At 39.4% G+C, this 18,169-nt stretch overlaps 1 protein-coding gene across 1 annotated transcript in view; it reads left to right on the top strand.

Annotated features, from left to right (window-relative positions):
• Window positions 1–18,169, top strand: part of JAM3 (junctional adhesion molecule 3) — an 84,181-nt gene that overhangs the window by 58,621 nt on the left and 7,391 nt on the right. Inside the window, exons 2-3 of the mRNA XM_045790738.2 lie at window positions 13,026–13,091; window positions 13,576–13,689. Of these exons, the coding sequence (XP_045646694.1) occupies window positions 13,026–13,091; window positions 13,576–13,689 (180 nt within the window). The remainder of the gene's footprint in view (window positions 1–13,025; window positions 13,092–13,575; window positions 13,690–18,169) is intronic.

Here is an 18,169-nt window from a genome sequence, read left to right as displayed (position 1 = left end):
AACAGTTGAAGGTTTATAGCAACCAAATAAATGCCCAGTTGAGAAAAAACAATCTTCAAAATGGTAGGGAAGTTTTATGACATTTTTACTCTTTGCCCACTGTAGTCTCTCCCTATCCCTCTCCCCCTCCTCTGCCCCCTAAATTGGAGGGAGCAGAGCAAACCTTATTTGCTGATTATTTGGTACATTTATTCTAACTTTTCTGGACATAACTGAAGGACAGACATGAGGTGCTTATCTTTGTGTCACATAACTTGGAATGCAGGTGAGAAAAGCAGTAGGCACTGCTTGTAAAAGCTACAAGAGGACTACAAACCCACAATTGCTGGAAGAGATTCTGGGTAGAGATATACAATAGGCCATCTTAGGCTCAGAAGAGAAGCTGTGATAAGACTAGGAAATTAGAACATTCAGAGCCACAGCGTAACATTTCAGGGAGATCCCTATACTCAGAGCAAGCCTAAATAAGAAAGGGGAGAAGGAGTGCCCCCGCACTGAGCCAGTCTGCAAAGATTTGGGAGAGGTGGCTGTTCTCTTGTGTGTGTGTGTGTGTGTGTGTGTGTGTGTGTGTGTGTGTGTTTCAGTTCTTGGCATTCAAGAAAATATCAGAACAGGAAATGTCTGTCAGAACATTAGCTGAAGAGAAGGTAAAGGAACCTCAGTGACCATGCTCAAAAAGGAATAGTGTTTGAGAAAAAAACATTTGGAACTGTCAAAACAGAGTAGAACAGTTTTCAACAATAATTACACACACACACACACACACACACACACACACACACACAGAGCAAACCCTGGGGAGGAGAATCTGATTTCCTGAGTAAAAGTTTTGTAATAGTCAAATGCCCAATTTTCAACAAAACCTGCAAAACATACAAATCAGCAGGGAAAACATGGCTCATTCAAAGAAAGGGAATGAAAAGAAACTGTCCTAGAGGAAGACCAGACATTGGATTTAGTAGAAAAAGACATTAAATAATTTATCTTAAATATGCTCAGAGAGCTAAGGGAAAAGGAAAACAAACCAGGAAAACATTATTTGAGCATCAAAGTATCAACAAAGAGATAGAAATTATAAAAAGGAATCAGAAAAAAATTCTGGACCTGAAAAGTACAGTAACAAATGAAAAATTCACTGGAGAGGGTAAACAGCATATTTGAGCAGGTAAAAGAAAGAATCAGTGAACCAGAAGATAGAGCAATATAAATTATCCATCAGGTCTGGGGAGCAGAAAGAAAAAAGAATAAGAAGAGGGAACATAGCCTGTATTATTTTCCTAGGCTGCCATAACAAAGTGCCACAGATTGAGTGGCTTAAACAACCAAAATCTATTTCCTCACAGTGCTGGAGGGTAGAAGTCCAAGATCAAGCTGTCAGCAGGTTTGGTTTCTTTCGAGTCTTCTCCTCCAGCATATGACCACCTTCTTGCTTTGTCCTCACATAGTCTTTCCTCTGTATGCATATCATTCTATGTGTCCTAATTTCCTATTTATATAAGATACAAATCAGATTGGATTAGGACTCCTGATAGCTTCAGTTTAACTTACCACCTTTTTAAGGGCTCTATCGCCACATCTCATCATATTCTGATGTACTGGGGGCCAGGACTTCAAAATATGAATCTTGGTTGGGGGGAGGAGGAGCACACAGTTCAGCCCATAACAGATCCTAAGGGATTTGCGGGACATTGTCAAGCTGACCACATGTGCTTTATGAGAGTCCCAGGAGAAGAGAGAGAAAAGGAGGCAGAATGATTATTTGAAGAAATAATGGCTGAAAACTTTGCCAATTTGATGGAAGTCGTGAATCTACAAATCCAAGAACCTCAATGAACTCCAAGTAGGATAAACCCAAGGGGACTTATCCTGAGGCACATTATACTCAAACTGTCAAAAGCCAGAGACAAAAAGAGAATCTTGAAAGCAGCAAGAGAGAAGTGAATTATCACCAGGAATCATCAATAATGTTGTCAGCTGATTTTTCATCAGAAATGTTGGGAGCTAGAAGACTGGGGGATGGCATATTTCATGTGTTGAAAGAAAAACAGTCTAAACTGTAATTTTTATATGTGGCAAACTGACCTTCAAAAACGAGGGAGAAATTAAGACATTTTCAGAAAAGCTGAGGGAGTTCATTATCTGCTCTACCTAAAAATGTCAAAAGGAATCCTTCAAGTTGAAATGAAAGAACACTAGACGGTAACTCAACTCTATATGAAGATATAATGATCGTCAGTAGACCTAATTACACAAATATAAAAGCTAGTCTTATTATAATTGTGGTATATAAATTCTACAGAACTTAAAAGACAAATGCATAAAAATAATTATAAATCTATGTTATCAATAAGGCATACAACGTGTAAAGATGTAATTTGTGTCAACAATAACATAAAAGGAAAGACAGTAGAATTTTTGCATAAAATTGAAGTTAACTTGGTATCAAATTTGTTATAACTTTAGGATGTTATAATAAACCCTATGATAACCACAAGGAAAATATCTATAGAGTTTACAGTAAAGAAAATGAGAAGGGAATCAAAATGTGTGACTCCCGAAAAACAAAACATTAAAAAAAAAAAAAAAAGCAATGGAGGAAATGAGGGACAAAAAGTAATATATACAGAAAGCAAGTAGCAAAATAGCAGAAATAAGTTTATTATTAGTTAATACTTTATTTTTTTAAATTTTTTTTCTGCAGCCTATTTTATTTTTATTTTATTTTTTAAATGATTTTTTATTATATTATGTTAGTCACCATACAGTACATCCCCGGTTTCCGATGTAAGGCTCGATGATTCATTAGTTGTGTATAACACCCAGTGCACCATGCAATACGTGCCCTCCTTACTACCCATCACCAGCCTATCCCATTCCCCCACCCCCCTCCCCTCTAGGCCCTCAGTTTGTTTCTCATAGTCCATAGTCTCTCATGTTTCATTCCCCCTTCTGATTACCCCCCTTTCTTTATCCCTTTCTTCCCCTACCGATCATCCTAGTTCTTATGTTCCATAGATGAGAGAAATCATATGATAGTTGTCTTTCTCTGCTTGACTTATTTCACTTAGCATTATCTCCTCCAGTGCCGTCCATGTTGTAGCAAATGTTGAGAACTCGTTCTTTCTGATAGCTGAGTAATATTCCATTGTATATATGGACCACAACTTCTTAATCCAGTCATCTGTTGAAGGGCATCTCGGCTCCTTATTAGTTAATACTTTAAATGTAAATGGATTAAACTCTTCATCAAAAGGCAGAGATTAGCAGAAAGGATAAATAAATGATCCAGCTACATGCTATCCATAAGATGTTCATTTTAGATCTAAACACAAATGGGTTGAAAGGATGGGGAAAGATATTCTATGCAAATAGTAACCAAAAGATAAAATAGACTTTAAGTCAAAAACTATTAAAAGGGACAAAGAATGTCAATAATAATAATATAATATATAATTACAAATGTATACTTCAAACATCTGAGCCCCTTAATATATAAAGCAAACATTGACAGGATTGAAGGAAGAAATAGTTCTATAATAATAATTGGAGATTTTAGTGCCCACTTTCAATAATGGATAAACAAAATAGAAGATCAAGGAAATATAGGACGTGAACAACATTATGAACCAATTGGACCTAACAGACCTAACACTACACTCAGTGACAGCAGAATACACAATTTTCACAAGTACACGTGGAACATTCTCTAGGATTGATCGTATTTTAATCCAAAAAAAGTCAATTCAAACAATTAAACCATATAAAATATCTTTTCTAGTAACAATGCAATGAAGCTAGAATAAATAACTGAAAGAAACTAGAAAATTCACAGATATGTGGAAATCAATACACTCTTAACCAATGGATCAAAGAAGTTTTACAAAGGAAATCAGAAAGTACTTTGAGACAAATGAAAACACAATATACCAAAGTTTATGGGATTCAGAGAAAGCAGTACTAAGAACTAAAACACTTAAGATTTCAATAAAGAAAGGTCTAAAATCAATAGCAATGTTACACTCAAAGGAACTGGAGAAAGAAGAATAAACTAAACCCCAAACCAGCAGAAGGTAGAAAGTGGTAAAGATTAGAGCAGAAATTAGTTAAAAAAAAAAAAAAAAAAAAAAAAAAAAAAAGAATAGAAAAAGAATAGAGAACAATCAATGAAAATAAAAGTATCTTCTTTGAAAAGATAAACAAAATTGACAAAGTTTAACTAGATTGACTAAGGAAGAAAGAAGGTTCGAATTACTAAAATCAGAAAGGAAATTGGGAGGGGTGTAACTTCTGATTTTATAGAAATAAATAGGAATATGAAAGAATACTGTGAACAAGTGTACATCAGCAAATTGACAAATTGCTAGAAAGAAGCAATACTAAAACTTAGTTGTTAAGAAAGAGAATCTGAATAGATTTTCAGGTAGTAAGGAAATCGAATCCATAATCAAAAACAAAGAAAAGCTTTGACCAGATGACTTCAGTGGTGAATTCTAACAAACATTTGAAGAATAACATCAATGTGTCTTGTCAAACTCTTCAAAAAAATTGAAGAGAGAATACCTTCTAACTCATTACCCTGATACGAACACCAAAGACACTACACGAAAAGAAAACTATAGATCAGTATTCCTTAATATTGATTAAAAAATCTTACAAAAATACCAGCAAACTGAATTCCATAACATATTAAAAGGACTATACACCATGAATGAATGGGATTTGTTTCCAGAATGCAAGAATGATTTAACATATGAAAATTGGTTAAGGTAATAACTAGATTAATAGAATGAAGTTAACCACATGATCATCTCAATTGATGAAGTAAAAGCATTTGACAAAATGTAACACCTTTTCATAATAAAAACACTCAATAAATTAGGAGTAGGAGGGACTTCCTCAATATGATAAAAAACCATATATGAAAAACTCACAGCTAATATCATAAATAATGGTGAAAGACTGGTCTCCCCCTAAGATCAGGAACAAGACAAGGATACATACCTACATTCACCATTTCTATTCTACATAATTTTGAAATTTCTAGCCAGAGCAATTAGACAGCAGAAGGAAGTAGAAGGTATGCATATTGGAAAGAAAAAAAGTAAAACAATATTGGAAAGAAAGAAGTAAAATTATCTTTATTCATAGATAATGTGATCTTATATGTAGAAAACCCTAAAGATTACACCAAGAAGAAGAAGAAGGAGAGAGAGAGAGTGAGTGAGTAAGTAAGTGTGGGTGTAGCCTAGAGCTAATAAGGGGGAAAAAAAAAAACCCCAACATACAAAAAATAAGTTGCATTTCTACACATTAACGATGAACATACAGAAAAGGAAATTAAGAAAACAATCCCATTTATAGTAGCATCAAAAAGAAGAAAATATTTAGGAAAAATTTAATCCAGGAAGTAAAAGAAAACTGCAAAACGTTCCTGAAATTAAAGAAGACACAAATAAATAGAACAAATTCTGGGTTTATGGACTAGAAAACTTAATAATGTTAACCCTACCCAAAGGAATCTACATTTCAGTGTATTCTCTTTCAAAATCCCAGTGGTGTATTTTTCTGAAATATAAAGACCCATCCTGAAATTTATGTGTAATTTCAAGGGACCCTGAATAGCTGAAATCATCTTCAAAAAGAACAAAGTTGGAGGACTCACATTTCCTGATTGCAAAACATACTGTGAAGCTGCAGTAATCAAAACAGTGTGGTACCGGCATAGTGGCAGAAACATGGACCAGTGGAGCAGAGTGACAGCCCTGAAATAAATCCTTGCATGCCTGGTCAAATAATTTTCAACAAGGGTGCTAAGACCATTGAATGGGTAAGAATAGTCTTTTCAAAAAACAGTGCTGGGAAAACTAGATATGCACATTCTAAATAATGAATTTGGGCCCTTACCTTACACAAAAATAACTTAAAATGGATGAAAGACCTAAATACAAGATCTAAAGCTAAAATTCTTTGAAGAAGACATAATGGGAAAATCTTCATAACATTGGATTTGGCAATGATGTCTTGGATATGACACCAAAAGCACAGGCAACAAAAGAAAAGATACATTCGACTTCATCAAAATTAAAAACTTCTGTAAATCGGAGGGCACGATCAATAGAACAAAACAGAATGGGAGGAAATATTTGCAAAACATATATATAATAAAGAATGACATCCAGAATGTATAAAGAACCCCTGCAACTCAACAACAAAAAACCTACTTAAAAAAAAGGCAAAGGACTTGAATAAATATTTCTCCAAAGAAAATATACAAATGACCAATAAGCACATGAAAAGATAGGGAAATGCCAATCAAAGTCACAATGACATACTATTTCACACCCTTTAGGATGGCTATTATTAAAAGTAAAAAAACAAAACACAGAAAATTACAAATGTTGGTGAGAATGCGGAGAGATTGGGCCCCTCATGGGCATTGCTGATGGGGTCATAAAATGGTGCAGCCACAGCAGTAAAGTTTAGCAGTTCCTGAAAAGGCTGCACATAGAATTACCATATGATCCAGGAATTAAACTCCTAGGTTCATACCCAAAAGAATTAAAAGCCAGGACTCAAATAGATACTTGTAACCATGGTACATAGCAGCAGCATTCACAATAGCCAGAAGGTAGCACCAGCCCATGTGTTGATGAATGATGAATGGATAAACAAGATGTAAGTACATACAGTGGGATATTATTCAGCCTTAAAAAGGAGTGAAATTCTGATACATATTACACAGATGTACCTTGAAAACATGATGCTATGTGAAATAAGCCAGACACGAAAGGACAAACATTGTATGATTCCATCTATACGTAGTACCTAGAGTAGCCAAATTCATAGACAGTAGAATGGAGGTTCCCAGAGGCTGGGGTTTGGTGGAAATGGGGAGTTGCTGTTCAATCAGTGTAGAGTTCCTGTTCAGGATGATGAACAAGTTGTGGAATGGATAGTGGCAGTTGTTGCACAACATCATGAATGTCCTTAATGCCACTGAATTAATTATATATGTAAAAGTGGTTAAAATGGTGAATTTTATGTTATGTATATTTTACCAGAATAAAAAGTTTTTAAAAATAGTAATGGTGAGAATGTGGAAAAAGTGGATCACTCATATAGATCGTACATAGAAAACACAGTAAGAATATAAGGGGTGGAGCACCATGTCTCACAATCAGTTCAGATGTCTTGAGATAAAAATACCACATTCATTAAAGAGAAAATCTTTATGTCACCCTGACTCTGATTTTCTCTATTCACTGACCTTCAGTTGGGTAGGAAGAGCAGATACTCTGCCTGCTGCTGTGTTTTTTTAGAGACCCCAAAAGCAAAACCTCAAAACATTCATGTTCAATGAAATGTCAGAAACAGGTAGACCACTGCCAAATTATTCATGATCACGTGTTTGCATTGCATGCTTTGATCATGGATGCCATTAAGCCAGTTGATATTTTTACTTACGTATTCACTAAAAGAATTCAGGAAAATTTATATAAAATTTTAATGTAAGTTTAAATAGTTTTGAAGTATATATTTTCTGATGTGTAAATATTAATACTTTAAAGCTGTTACTTCACTTTTTTTTACTGTATCCATTGGATTCCAAATGTCACAGTGATTTGGTATTCACCATCATCATTTTAGGAATAAGTGTTCTATATTTTAATGTTGAAATGATTATAGATTCACAGGAAGTTGCAAAGATAGTACAGAGTGGTCCAGTGTACCTTTTTAGTAAAACAAAACAAAACAAAAAAACTTTGGTCATGAAAGCTTTGAAATTCAGATTTGAATTTTGAAAGCAATGACTTTTTGGTACAGCCCAACTCTGGAAACAGTTTGTGAGTTTTCTTTAAAAAAACTGACCATGCAACAACATACAGTGGGGCACATGTGCTCTTGGGCATTTATTCCAGAGGAAAGGAAACCTGTTCACACAAACCTGTAACACATGTTCACAGTAGCCTTATTCAGAATAGCTGCAAACTGAAAACAGCCCAGCTGTCTTTTAATGGGTGAGTAGTTAAACTGTGGTACATCCATGCCATGGAGTACTGCTCAGCAATGGAAAAAAATGAGCTATAGTTACACCCAAGTTGGATGGATCTAAAGGGCATTATGTTGAATGAAAAAAAAAGGTCAATCTTAGAAGATCACCTACATTGTATTTCCATTTCTATATATTATTTATATGTCTCTAAGTGACAGAATTGTGGAGATGGATAGCAGATTAGTGGCTGCCAGGGGTAATGGATGGTGGGGGGGTAGCTGTGACTGTAAGGGGTAGCATGAGGGGGATCTTTGTGTTGATGGAGTAGTTCTGTATCTTTTTTTTAGTTTTTTATATTAGTTGCAGTGGTGATTACAGGAACCTTCACATGTGATAAAATGACATAGAACCATACATATTTTTTCTACACATGTCAGTTTTCTAGTGTTGATACTGCACTATAATTATGTAAGATATGACCAATGAGGGAAACTGGGTGAAAGATTTACCGAATTTTTTTAAAAAGATTTTTTTAGGGGCGCCTAGGTGGCTCAGTCCGTTAAGTCCTGAGCCCCGCATCAGGCTGCCTGGTCAATGGGGAGCCTGCTTCTCCGTCTCCTGCTCCCCCTGCTTGTGCTCTCTCTTTCTCTCTTTCCAGGTGCCCCTAGAAAAAAATTTTATTTTAGAGAGAGAGAGAGAGCATGAGCCAGGGGGAAGAGTAGAGGGAGAAGGATAAGAAGACTCCACACGGAGCATGAGCCCAACATGGGGCTTGATCCCACCACCCCGAGATCATGACCTGTGCCTAATCAAGAGCCAGACACTTAACCAACTGAGCCACCCAGGTGGCCCAGGTTTACTGAATTTTAATGACCACGTACTGAAACCATAATATGCTTGGGACTTAACCACACCTGCCTGTAGAGGGGAGTCTTAAATCTGGGTAAGAGGTTTTGAATACAAACAGACAACTACACGTATCTTAGGTCCGTTCTAAGTCCAAGATTAATAATATGTTTGTAGGCAGGATGAAGAAGAGAGTGACCACATTATAGCCCTGTGAGAAAACTGAATTCAACTAAATGATTTTTTGGAAAGCTCAAGTCAAGGAAATCCAATACAGAATCCAAAAAATGCACCTTGATTTATTCAGCGAACACTTTCCAAGTACCTGCTAAATATCATTCAGTGTTAGAATTGAAGATAAAAAGATGAGTAAAACTACTAATACTTGTTCTTTTATACTAGAATGTAAGCTCCGTGAGAACATAGATTTTTATCTGTTTTATTCATGTATCATCTGTAATGTTTAGGCCAGTATCTGGCATATAATAGGTGCTAAATAAAAATTGCTGAATGAATGGATTCTCCTAAAAAGCTCAGAGTCTGATAAGCCAAAGTAGGTATGAAATAGGGACAGGAGCATATGATAGATGCTATCATAGATTCCCCCCCTTTTCTCCTATCTAAAACCTTTTCTTAGTCTTATGCAGTAATCTCTTTGTGAGTATTCTGATAGTACTGGGGTTCGGTATGTGCACAATTAAACTGTAGCAGCCCCCACTTCAGGGTGGCCTCTGGACTCCATTTCCCAGCTGGTTATGTCAGCATCTTACCCTCAGGCAGGGATAGTATTCCAGACCAGTTACTTGTGATGCCTTTAGGAGTTAGGTTTGTTCCAGTCCTCATAGCAGCATTCTTTTACACTAGTTATTGCTATTCAGTTGACCTTGGACAACATGGGGCTAATAGGTGCCTGCCCCCCCACCCCTGCAGTTGAAAATCCTGTAATTTTTGACTCCCCCAAAACTTAACTGTTAATAGCCTACTGTTGAGCGGAAGCCTTACCTATAACTAATAAACAGTCGATAAACTCGTATTTTATATGTATTATATGCTGCGTTCTCATAATATAGTAGCCTGGAGGAAAGGAAAAGTTAAAATCATAAGAGAAAGTACATTTACAGTACTGTATGGATATTTATCTAAAAAATCCTCCAGGAGTGGTTGGGACAGGGGATGGTGGCGGCGGGCCTGGCCCCGGGGTGATGATGTTCCACAGCCTGGGGGTCTCTGTTCAGCAGTGGCAGCGGCTGGGCAGCCCATGGGTGCCGACGGCAGCCTGGAGGTTCAGTCCAGCTGACCCACCGGCCTGAGGTATACCGCCGGCTGTAGCCATCAGCAGCTTCGGGGATGGGGCAGTGCTGGGCCGGGAGGGACTCAGGGCAGCACCGGAGTAGCCGAGAGCCCGGCACACGGAGGACCCTCTGGGCATATTCTTCTGCGTCAGCCCAGCCTCCTGCCTGCCAGCCCTGGGCGCTCAAACCGACCACCCTGTTGGCACATGGGCCACCTGTAGCCCTGTCTGGTACCGGGGCTCCCCCGGGGCTGCTGACGGCTCCCTGCGGGCCTCCCCTCCCTGCGTTCTCCGAGGGCAGCAAGTGTTACTCTGCACCAGTCACCTTTGATCCTGCTGTGGAGACTGGGGTGGGCAGTTGTAAATAAATACCGTGTGGCTTTTGCTGTCAACCCTTAAAAGCCCACCTATAAGTAGACCTGTGCATTTCAAACCTGTGTTGTTCAAGGGTTGTCTGTATTTTAAAGTGGGATCTGGGCTTGTGGGGCTGGGTACATGAGGTAGTGTAGACTATATGTAAGTTTACGACTTAAGAATGATAATTTTTAAAAGACTTGTTTAAGAATAGAAGGAGGATTCTGAGGTGTAGGACTCCCATGTGGGCCTCCTCAGCTTGGGCCCAGCTGTGGTGAATCCTCACCTGGCCAGAGCGGCACTTGCTTGTAGCGGTCCTCTGTTGTTTAATCTTCCTGGGACACACTGTCTTCCAGGACTGGCACAGGCAGTTGCCTGTGAAACTTGCTCGGGGTAATTGGGCAGGAGACGGTCTGGCTGAGGCTTCATTAAGGAGTACAGAGCATTCACCTCTTTGCTGCAGAGTCGAGGCATTAAAAGAGGTGATTATTTCCATTTTCTGGGCTCTGTTAACCTTAGTTTCTTTTAGGTTGTAAGAAGCACATTGGCTTAGTTCACTCTGGAGGTTTATTGTCAAGAATGTGTCTCAGTTGGCCTTCATGAAATTCGGCATTGTTGCAGATACTACAGTAACTTCCCCTTACGCTCTTTGTCCTCTGGTACAGTTGTTACCAAATCTAGTGTTTCCACCATTTTGATAAATCAGCGAATCCCTCCTTTTACTCCTATTCCACTCTGTTTCTCTGGTGACTGTGAGCTCTCTAATGCATTCTTAACTTCTCTTAGCGTCATACTTCTTAAAGGAAAGGGGCAGATTGGGTTGTTTAGTTGTTTATTATCCAGTTGAGTGAAGCTCCCATGAGTTACCTCAGAGGCCTCTTAGATGGCTTCTGGGTTGGAAGCTGATTCCTGGTCATAGTCATTTGTAACCAGAGTTTCAGTGTCTCATCATCTAAATTATAGTGATCGCACTGAAAGAACTGTCTGTGATCATTTCCTTAGAAGGAACCTGTGTGGCCTTGGTAGATGTTCAAAGCCTCATTTATTACTCTTTATCAGTGGGTCATTGGGAGCTTTCAGACTGAAGGAGAAGTAGAAAGTGCTGCACATACATGGGATGTGTTTCTGGTTCCCAAAACGAGTAGCCCATGGTTAATCAATTCAAAATAAAATGATCTTTACTTGTGCTGGTTCTGTAACCTTTTGTAGAAGTTGGTGTTCTAGAAATTAATAGCAACTCAGGTGTATGTATTATACTTCTGATTTTCATCCCTCTTAGTGAACTTTTTGTGGCTTTTGCTATAATTAATGAAGTCTTACAAAATAAGAAAGATCAAAATGTATACTTGGAATGTACACATTAAATAAGATTTAAAAAGGGGAAAGACTGGATTGTTGTGACCCGCATCCCACTAATACACAGGGAGTTAGAAACCCGCTTAGAGTACATGTCTCTGCACGCTGTCTTTAGCTGGGATAGTAAGCTAAGATCCAGAGACCTTAATGAGGGTTTTGTATGAAGGCCTTCTTTGGGGAATGCGTATTTTCCTAGAGGCCAGGCAGCTGAAAAATGAGATTTTTGTGGGTGATCAGTGTACCTACTTGATCTTCTCCAAGAAAGTAGGTAACACATTTGAGACCACGATAAACTGGTTTTAATGTTTGTCGAAACACATGGCGAGTCCGATGCTGGTTTTGAAAGGGATTACAATGCAGTCGGCTTATCTTGATTTCATCAGTAGCTTCATTCAGTTTAGCTTCATGAAAATTGTTATTATTTTTCTCATTTTACCAAAAACTAGTAAAAACTTTTTTTTAAAGATTTTGTTTATTTATTTATGTTAGAGAACGTGCGCCAGCAGAGGGAGGGTGAAAAGCAGACTCCCTCTGAGTGGGTAGCCCCGCATGGGGCTCGATCCCAGGAGCGGAATCACGACCTGAGCCGAAATCAAGAGTTGGACGCTTAACTGACTGAGCCACCCAGGCGCCCCTAGTGAAAACTTTTTAGTGGGTGGGAATCACTGGGTTACATGGGTAATATAGTGAGGTGGTCTCTTAGCTGGTTGATCTCTGCACCAGAGAATGTTGTGTCATCCTGAAGGGGAAGGTACCAGGCCGTGGGTCCGGGCCATATTAAACCCACCAAGAGTGTGGTTGCTGGGTTGGAAGCCTAGAGGAGAGGAGAGATGCAGGAGGCAGGAATGACAAGGTCCAGGTGGGTCTGGATGAAAGACGTTGACAGGATTAAGAATGGCTCTGAAGCAAGAAGGAAATTCTTAGAGCTTTAGCTCCAGGGCGGTTATGTCCTGAACTAAATTTTCAGAACTCCTCCCCTCAGTTCATTCCAGTGAGGTCACACTAAGAAAGAAAGCGATCAGCTTGCTGTATCTAAGAGACTTTGTTTTGGAATATAATATTTTTCTATCCTTTGTGGTTAGTGATGGTAGCCTACATAGAAGGGAAAAATCTGAACTTGGTTGGAGGGTTCTCTGCTTTTTAGAGTTGTATTGTCTCTGATTTTACTTTATTTTTTTCCTTCAGGTTGCTTGATTGGGGCGGTGAATCTCAAGTCCAGCAACCGAACCCCAGTGGTACAGGAATTTGAAAGTATGTACAAGGGAGAATGGGCACCATCTAATGGACATTTGGTAGTCTTGCAGCCAACTCAGGACAGACACACATGCGTGCAGTGCCCGAGAGGTGTCCTGGTGGTGGCTCCTTAGCGGTGCGTTTGCTGTGCACGTGTGTCAGTGAAGCACTCCTTCAGCAGGTTTTGTGCTGGCTAGAATCAGATTCCTGCCCTGGCTTTGCACATATATAACAAAGAATTTTCTTACATACAAGCAGAGTATTAAGGGGGAGTATGTACTCTATGTAGTAAAAGTCCTTGCTAATTGTCTTTGTTATTTTTCTGGCTAAAATTCATCTTTTCTTAAAGTCATTTAGAACCTGGAGACAGACAGATTTTTTAACCTGCGTGCAAGACTTCTTTAAGATTAGAGATAGCTTGCAGGGTCCAGGTATACAAGTGATCATAAAATTGTTTCCCATTCCCTAAGAGGTCTTTTTTTTTTTTTTTTTTGCTCATTAGGTGTGGAACTATCTTGTATCATTACGGATTCACAGACAAGTGACCCCAGGATCGAATGGAAGAAAATTCAAGATGACCAAACCACATACGTGTTTTTTGACAACAGAATTCAGGGTATGATCCTCTAATCTCTTCCTTTGTCCACAAGGCCCAGTCATATACCTGTGCCCAGAGACTTTCTTCTGACTGGTGATTGTTTTTTTGTTTTGTTTTGTTTGTTTCACTTACGGAAAATTCAAACATGGAAAAGTAATGAGAATAGTGTGTTGAACCTCCCTGTCCCTGTCATTCAGCTTCAACAAGTATCACCTCATCAGTTATGATTTAAATCTATCTGTAGCCCGTCCTGTTGATCTATCAGAGTGAACATTTTCCTAGGCCATCTTCTTATCATGGTCCCATCATAATACCAGCTGAATGAGTTAATCAGAAGGATCACGTGGAACAGCAAGGAGACCAGACAGGTATCTACTGAGCACCTGCTGTGCGCCAAGGTTCCCACATTGAGAAAGCATTTGCTAGAACAGACGTCAGCTTAGGGTGTCTCTGATCACATGCAGTAGGAGCAGGGCAGGTGGTGGGGGAGGCTTCCCGGAAGTGACATCTAGGCTGAGCTATGAAGCTGGTTAACCAGGCCAGATGGTGAGGGGTGGGGTGGAGGAAGGTGTTGGGCAAGAAAGAATGCTCTGCATATAAATGGAAGCAAAGGCAGGTTGGCTTAAGGAAACTGCAAGTTCTCTGTCACAGCTGGGACTTCAGGAGGGGAGAGAGGAGTGACTCCGCATGCTGGCGAGGCATGCCGGGGCCAGGCAAAAAGCACTGAATGCCACGCAAGAATGGACAGTATCTTGAGTTCTGCAAAGATTTTTTAGAGGGAAGGGAGATGATTTCATTTATACTTTAGAAAGACTTTACTTGGCTTTGGGGATGGGGAAAACGCAGAGCAGGGGTGCTAATTTAGAATTTTTTTGCAGATGGCAGAAGGGAGCTGCTGATGGCCTGAGCTAAGGTTGAGGCAGTGTAGAGAGAGATGGGGAGGGATTGCTAGGAGCTGGCTGTGGCAAGGGAGGGAGAGAGAGAAATTATAGATGACATGCAGTGGGACCTTACCTTCACTTGCACGGGAGGGACGGGGTAAACATGAGGGACAAATGCAACAGCTTCTAAGGGCTGGCTTTGGAGTTCCCAAAGAAGTCGATAGTTGGGGCTTCAGAGAAGATGAGAGATGTTGTAGAAACAGCCAAATTTCAGTCTTCCTGCTTTGGGTCCCCAATATCATCAGGAGTCATAGGCTCTTAAAAATCATCTTTTTGGGGGGCATCTGGGTGGCTCAGTTAAGCGTCTACCTTCAGCTCAGGTCATGATCCCAGGGTCCTGGGATCGAGCCCTGCTGCTGAGCAGGGAGTCTGCTTTTCCCTCTCCCTCTGACCCTCCCCCCTCTCATGCTCTCTCTCTCTCATTCTCTCTCTCTCTCAAATAAAATCTTAAAAAAAAAAAAAAAGAACTTCCTGTTCCTGGGAATTAAACACCTTACTCTTAGCCAGAGGGATGGGGGGAGGGTATTTATACACAAATTATGAGGGCTACAGGAAAATTTGAATCCTGCTTGGCTTCTTCTCTTGCCTTAATTCAGGACTGTGTCAAAAGCTTCCCCCCAAATTTTTTTATACTTTTTTTTTTTTTTAAGATTTTATTTATTTATTTGACACAGAGAGAGCACAAACAGGGGAACAGCAGAGGGAAAGGGAGAAGCAGGCTCCCCACTGAGCAGGGAGCCCGATGTGGGGCTCGATCCCAGGACTCTGGGACCCTGGGATCATGACCTGAGCTGAAGGCAGACACTTAACCAACTGAGCCACCCAGGCTCTCCGATCCTGAAAATTTAAAAAAAATTTATTGTCGAAGTATGGGTGACATACAGTGTTATGTTAGGTTCAAGTATACAACATAGTGATTAGACAAATGGTACTCAGTGCTCACCGCAAGAAGTGTAGTCACCATACAACATTATTATTATATTATTGACTATATTTTCTATATTGTACGTTTTATCTCGTGACTTATTTATTTTATAACTGGAAGTTTGTTTCCTTTAATCCTTCTTCACCTGTTTTGCCTTTCCGCCCACCCCTTCCCCTCTGGCAACCACCAGTTTGTTCGCTATAAATCTGTTTTGAGCTTTTATTGTTGTTTGTTTTGTTTTAGGTCACACATAGAAGTGAAATCATATGGTACTTGTCTTTCTCTGTCTGATCTCGTTTCACTTAGCATATATTCTCTAGGCCCATTGATGTTGTCACAGATGGCAGGATCTCATCCTTTTTTATAGTTGAGTAATATTCTCAATTATGTATATATAAACATCCCATAGCTTTGATAGATTTTTATTTACTATTTTCTTACATGGTGGAAATTCTAATCCTCTACTAATGGCTACTGGATAACAACCTTCCTATTAGAAAATGCCTTTGCAAATGTTCGTCTTTCATCATAAGCATTTTTCTGTTTTTATTATATTATGGTAAATCCTTCCTGTTCTTGCCACCTGTCAGCAGATTTAGTAATAATTATTTTCTATTTTGTGTCATTTTTTTCTAACTCCTTCCCTTATTTGTCATTCTTTTTTTTTTTTTTTTTAAGATTTTATTTATTTGACAGAGCACAAGCAGGGGGAGTGGCAGGCGGGGGCAAAGGGAGAAGCAGACTCCCCACCGAGCAGGGAGCCCGATGCGGGACTCGATCCCAGGACCCTGGGATCATGACCCAAGCCGAAGGCGGACGCCTAACCGACTGAGCCACGCAGGCGCCCCTTTATTTGTCATTGTTTAGGTTCTTCATGCTTCTTTGAAAGAGTTACCATCTTTTTATATAGCATATATAATTTATATAGCATAAAACATTTTTTAAAGTGTACCCTTCAGCGGTTGTTAGTATATTCAACAAAGATGTGCAGCCATCACTGCTATCAAATTCCAGAACACTTCCATCAACCCCAAAAGAAACTGCATATCGTTTGCAGTTCCCCTTTGTCCCCAGCTGCAGCAACCAGTAACCTCCATTGTCTCTGGGGATTTGCCTATTCTGGACACGTCACATAGACGGAATCATACAGCATGTGGTCCTTTGTGATTCCTCCTTGCACTCAGCATATTATTTTCAAGGTCCATGTACAGCGTAGCACGTGTCAGTACTTCATTCCTTTTTATATGGGGGAATAATATTTCATTGTAGGTAGACCACTTTTTTTTTTATCCATTTATCAGTTGATGTACACTTGGGTTTCCAGTTTTTGGCTATTATCAATAATGCAGCTATGGATATTCATGTAAACATAATGGTTTTTGTGTAAACATAAGTTTTCACTTGGGGACAATAAATGACCACAAGTACAATTGCTAGGTAATGTGGTAGCTGCATGTATAGACTTTTTAAGAACCTGCCAGACTATATTCCCAAGTGGCCACACCATTTTACATTCCTTCAGCAGTGTATTTCCCTGTATCCTCGCTAACATTTGTAATTGTCTTTTCCATTCTGGCCAGCCTAGTGGGTGTGACGTGGTATCTCCTAATGGTTTTGATTTGCATTTCCTTAGTGACTAATGATGCTGAGCATATCTTCATGTTCTTGGTGACCATTTGTGTATTTTCTTTGGAGAAATGTCTACGCAAATCCTTTGTCCATTTTTATTTATGTTATTTGTCTATTTATTGTTGAGTTGCAAATTCCTTATATATTCTGGATACTAGTCCTTTGTCCCGGATACATGATTTGCAGATACTTTCTCCCATTTAGTGGATTGTCTTTTCAAAACTTGCATGTGTCCTTTAAAGCACAAAAGTTTTAAAAATTTTTTATGAAAGCCCAGTGAGAGCCAGTGTAACTTTTTTTTTTATGCTTGTGGTCTTGGTGTCATTTCTAAGAAATTATTGCCTAATCCGAGGTCATGATGATTTATGTCTGCTTTTTCTTAAGTCATACTGTTAACTCTTGTTTGTTTGTTTTTTTTTGAAGATTCCTTTTATTTGAGAGAGAGCGAGTGCTCGAGAGAGACTACAAGAGAGAGAGAGCACAAGCAGGGGGGAGGGGCAGAGGGAGAGGGACAAGCAGACTCCGCATTGACAGCCGGGCGTCCTGGGATCATGACTTGAGGCATGACGAAGGCACACACTTGACCGACTGAGCCACCCAGGAGTCCCCACACTGTTAACTCCTCTAGGAGGGTCTTCGTTGTGTATAGTGTGAGGTAGAGGTCCAACCTCATTCTCTTGCTTGTGGATATCCAGTTGTCCCAGCACCATTTATGAATACTGGTTGTTTTTTAATGTTGTTTGTTTGATTTTTTTTTCTCTTTTGATGGGGAATCCTGGCTAGGAATGATGAGAAGGAAATGAGGTCCCTGGTTTAACAACAGAGACACATGTAATGAGTCCTCTTACAGACCAGGTACTATTTTGGTGCTCAGTGTCCTCAGTTCACCTCTCTTCTACAGAAGCAGAAACAGAAGCCAGTCTGCGGTCTCCTTATTGAGGCATTAAATGCTAGCCCCAGAAGGCACCTTCTTCAGGTGGCAAAGATGTCTTTAAACTGTCTT

This window comes from Ursus americanus, chromosome 16 (assembly GCF_024610735.1).
Source record: "Ursus americanus isolate L20-20 chromosome 16, mUrsAme1.1.p, whole genome shotgun sequence".
Lineage (NCBI taxonomy): Eukaryota > Metazoa > Chordata > Mammalia > Carnivora > Ursidae > Ursus > Ursus americanus.
The sequence above is the reverse complement of the archived record's forward strand: the minus strand, read 5'-3'. Positions and strand labels throughout refer to the sequence as shown.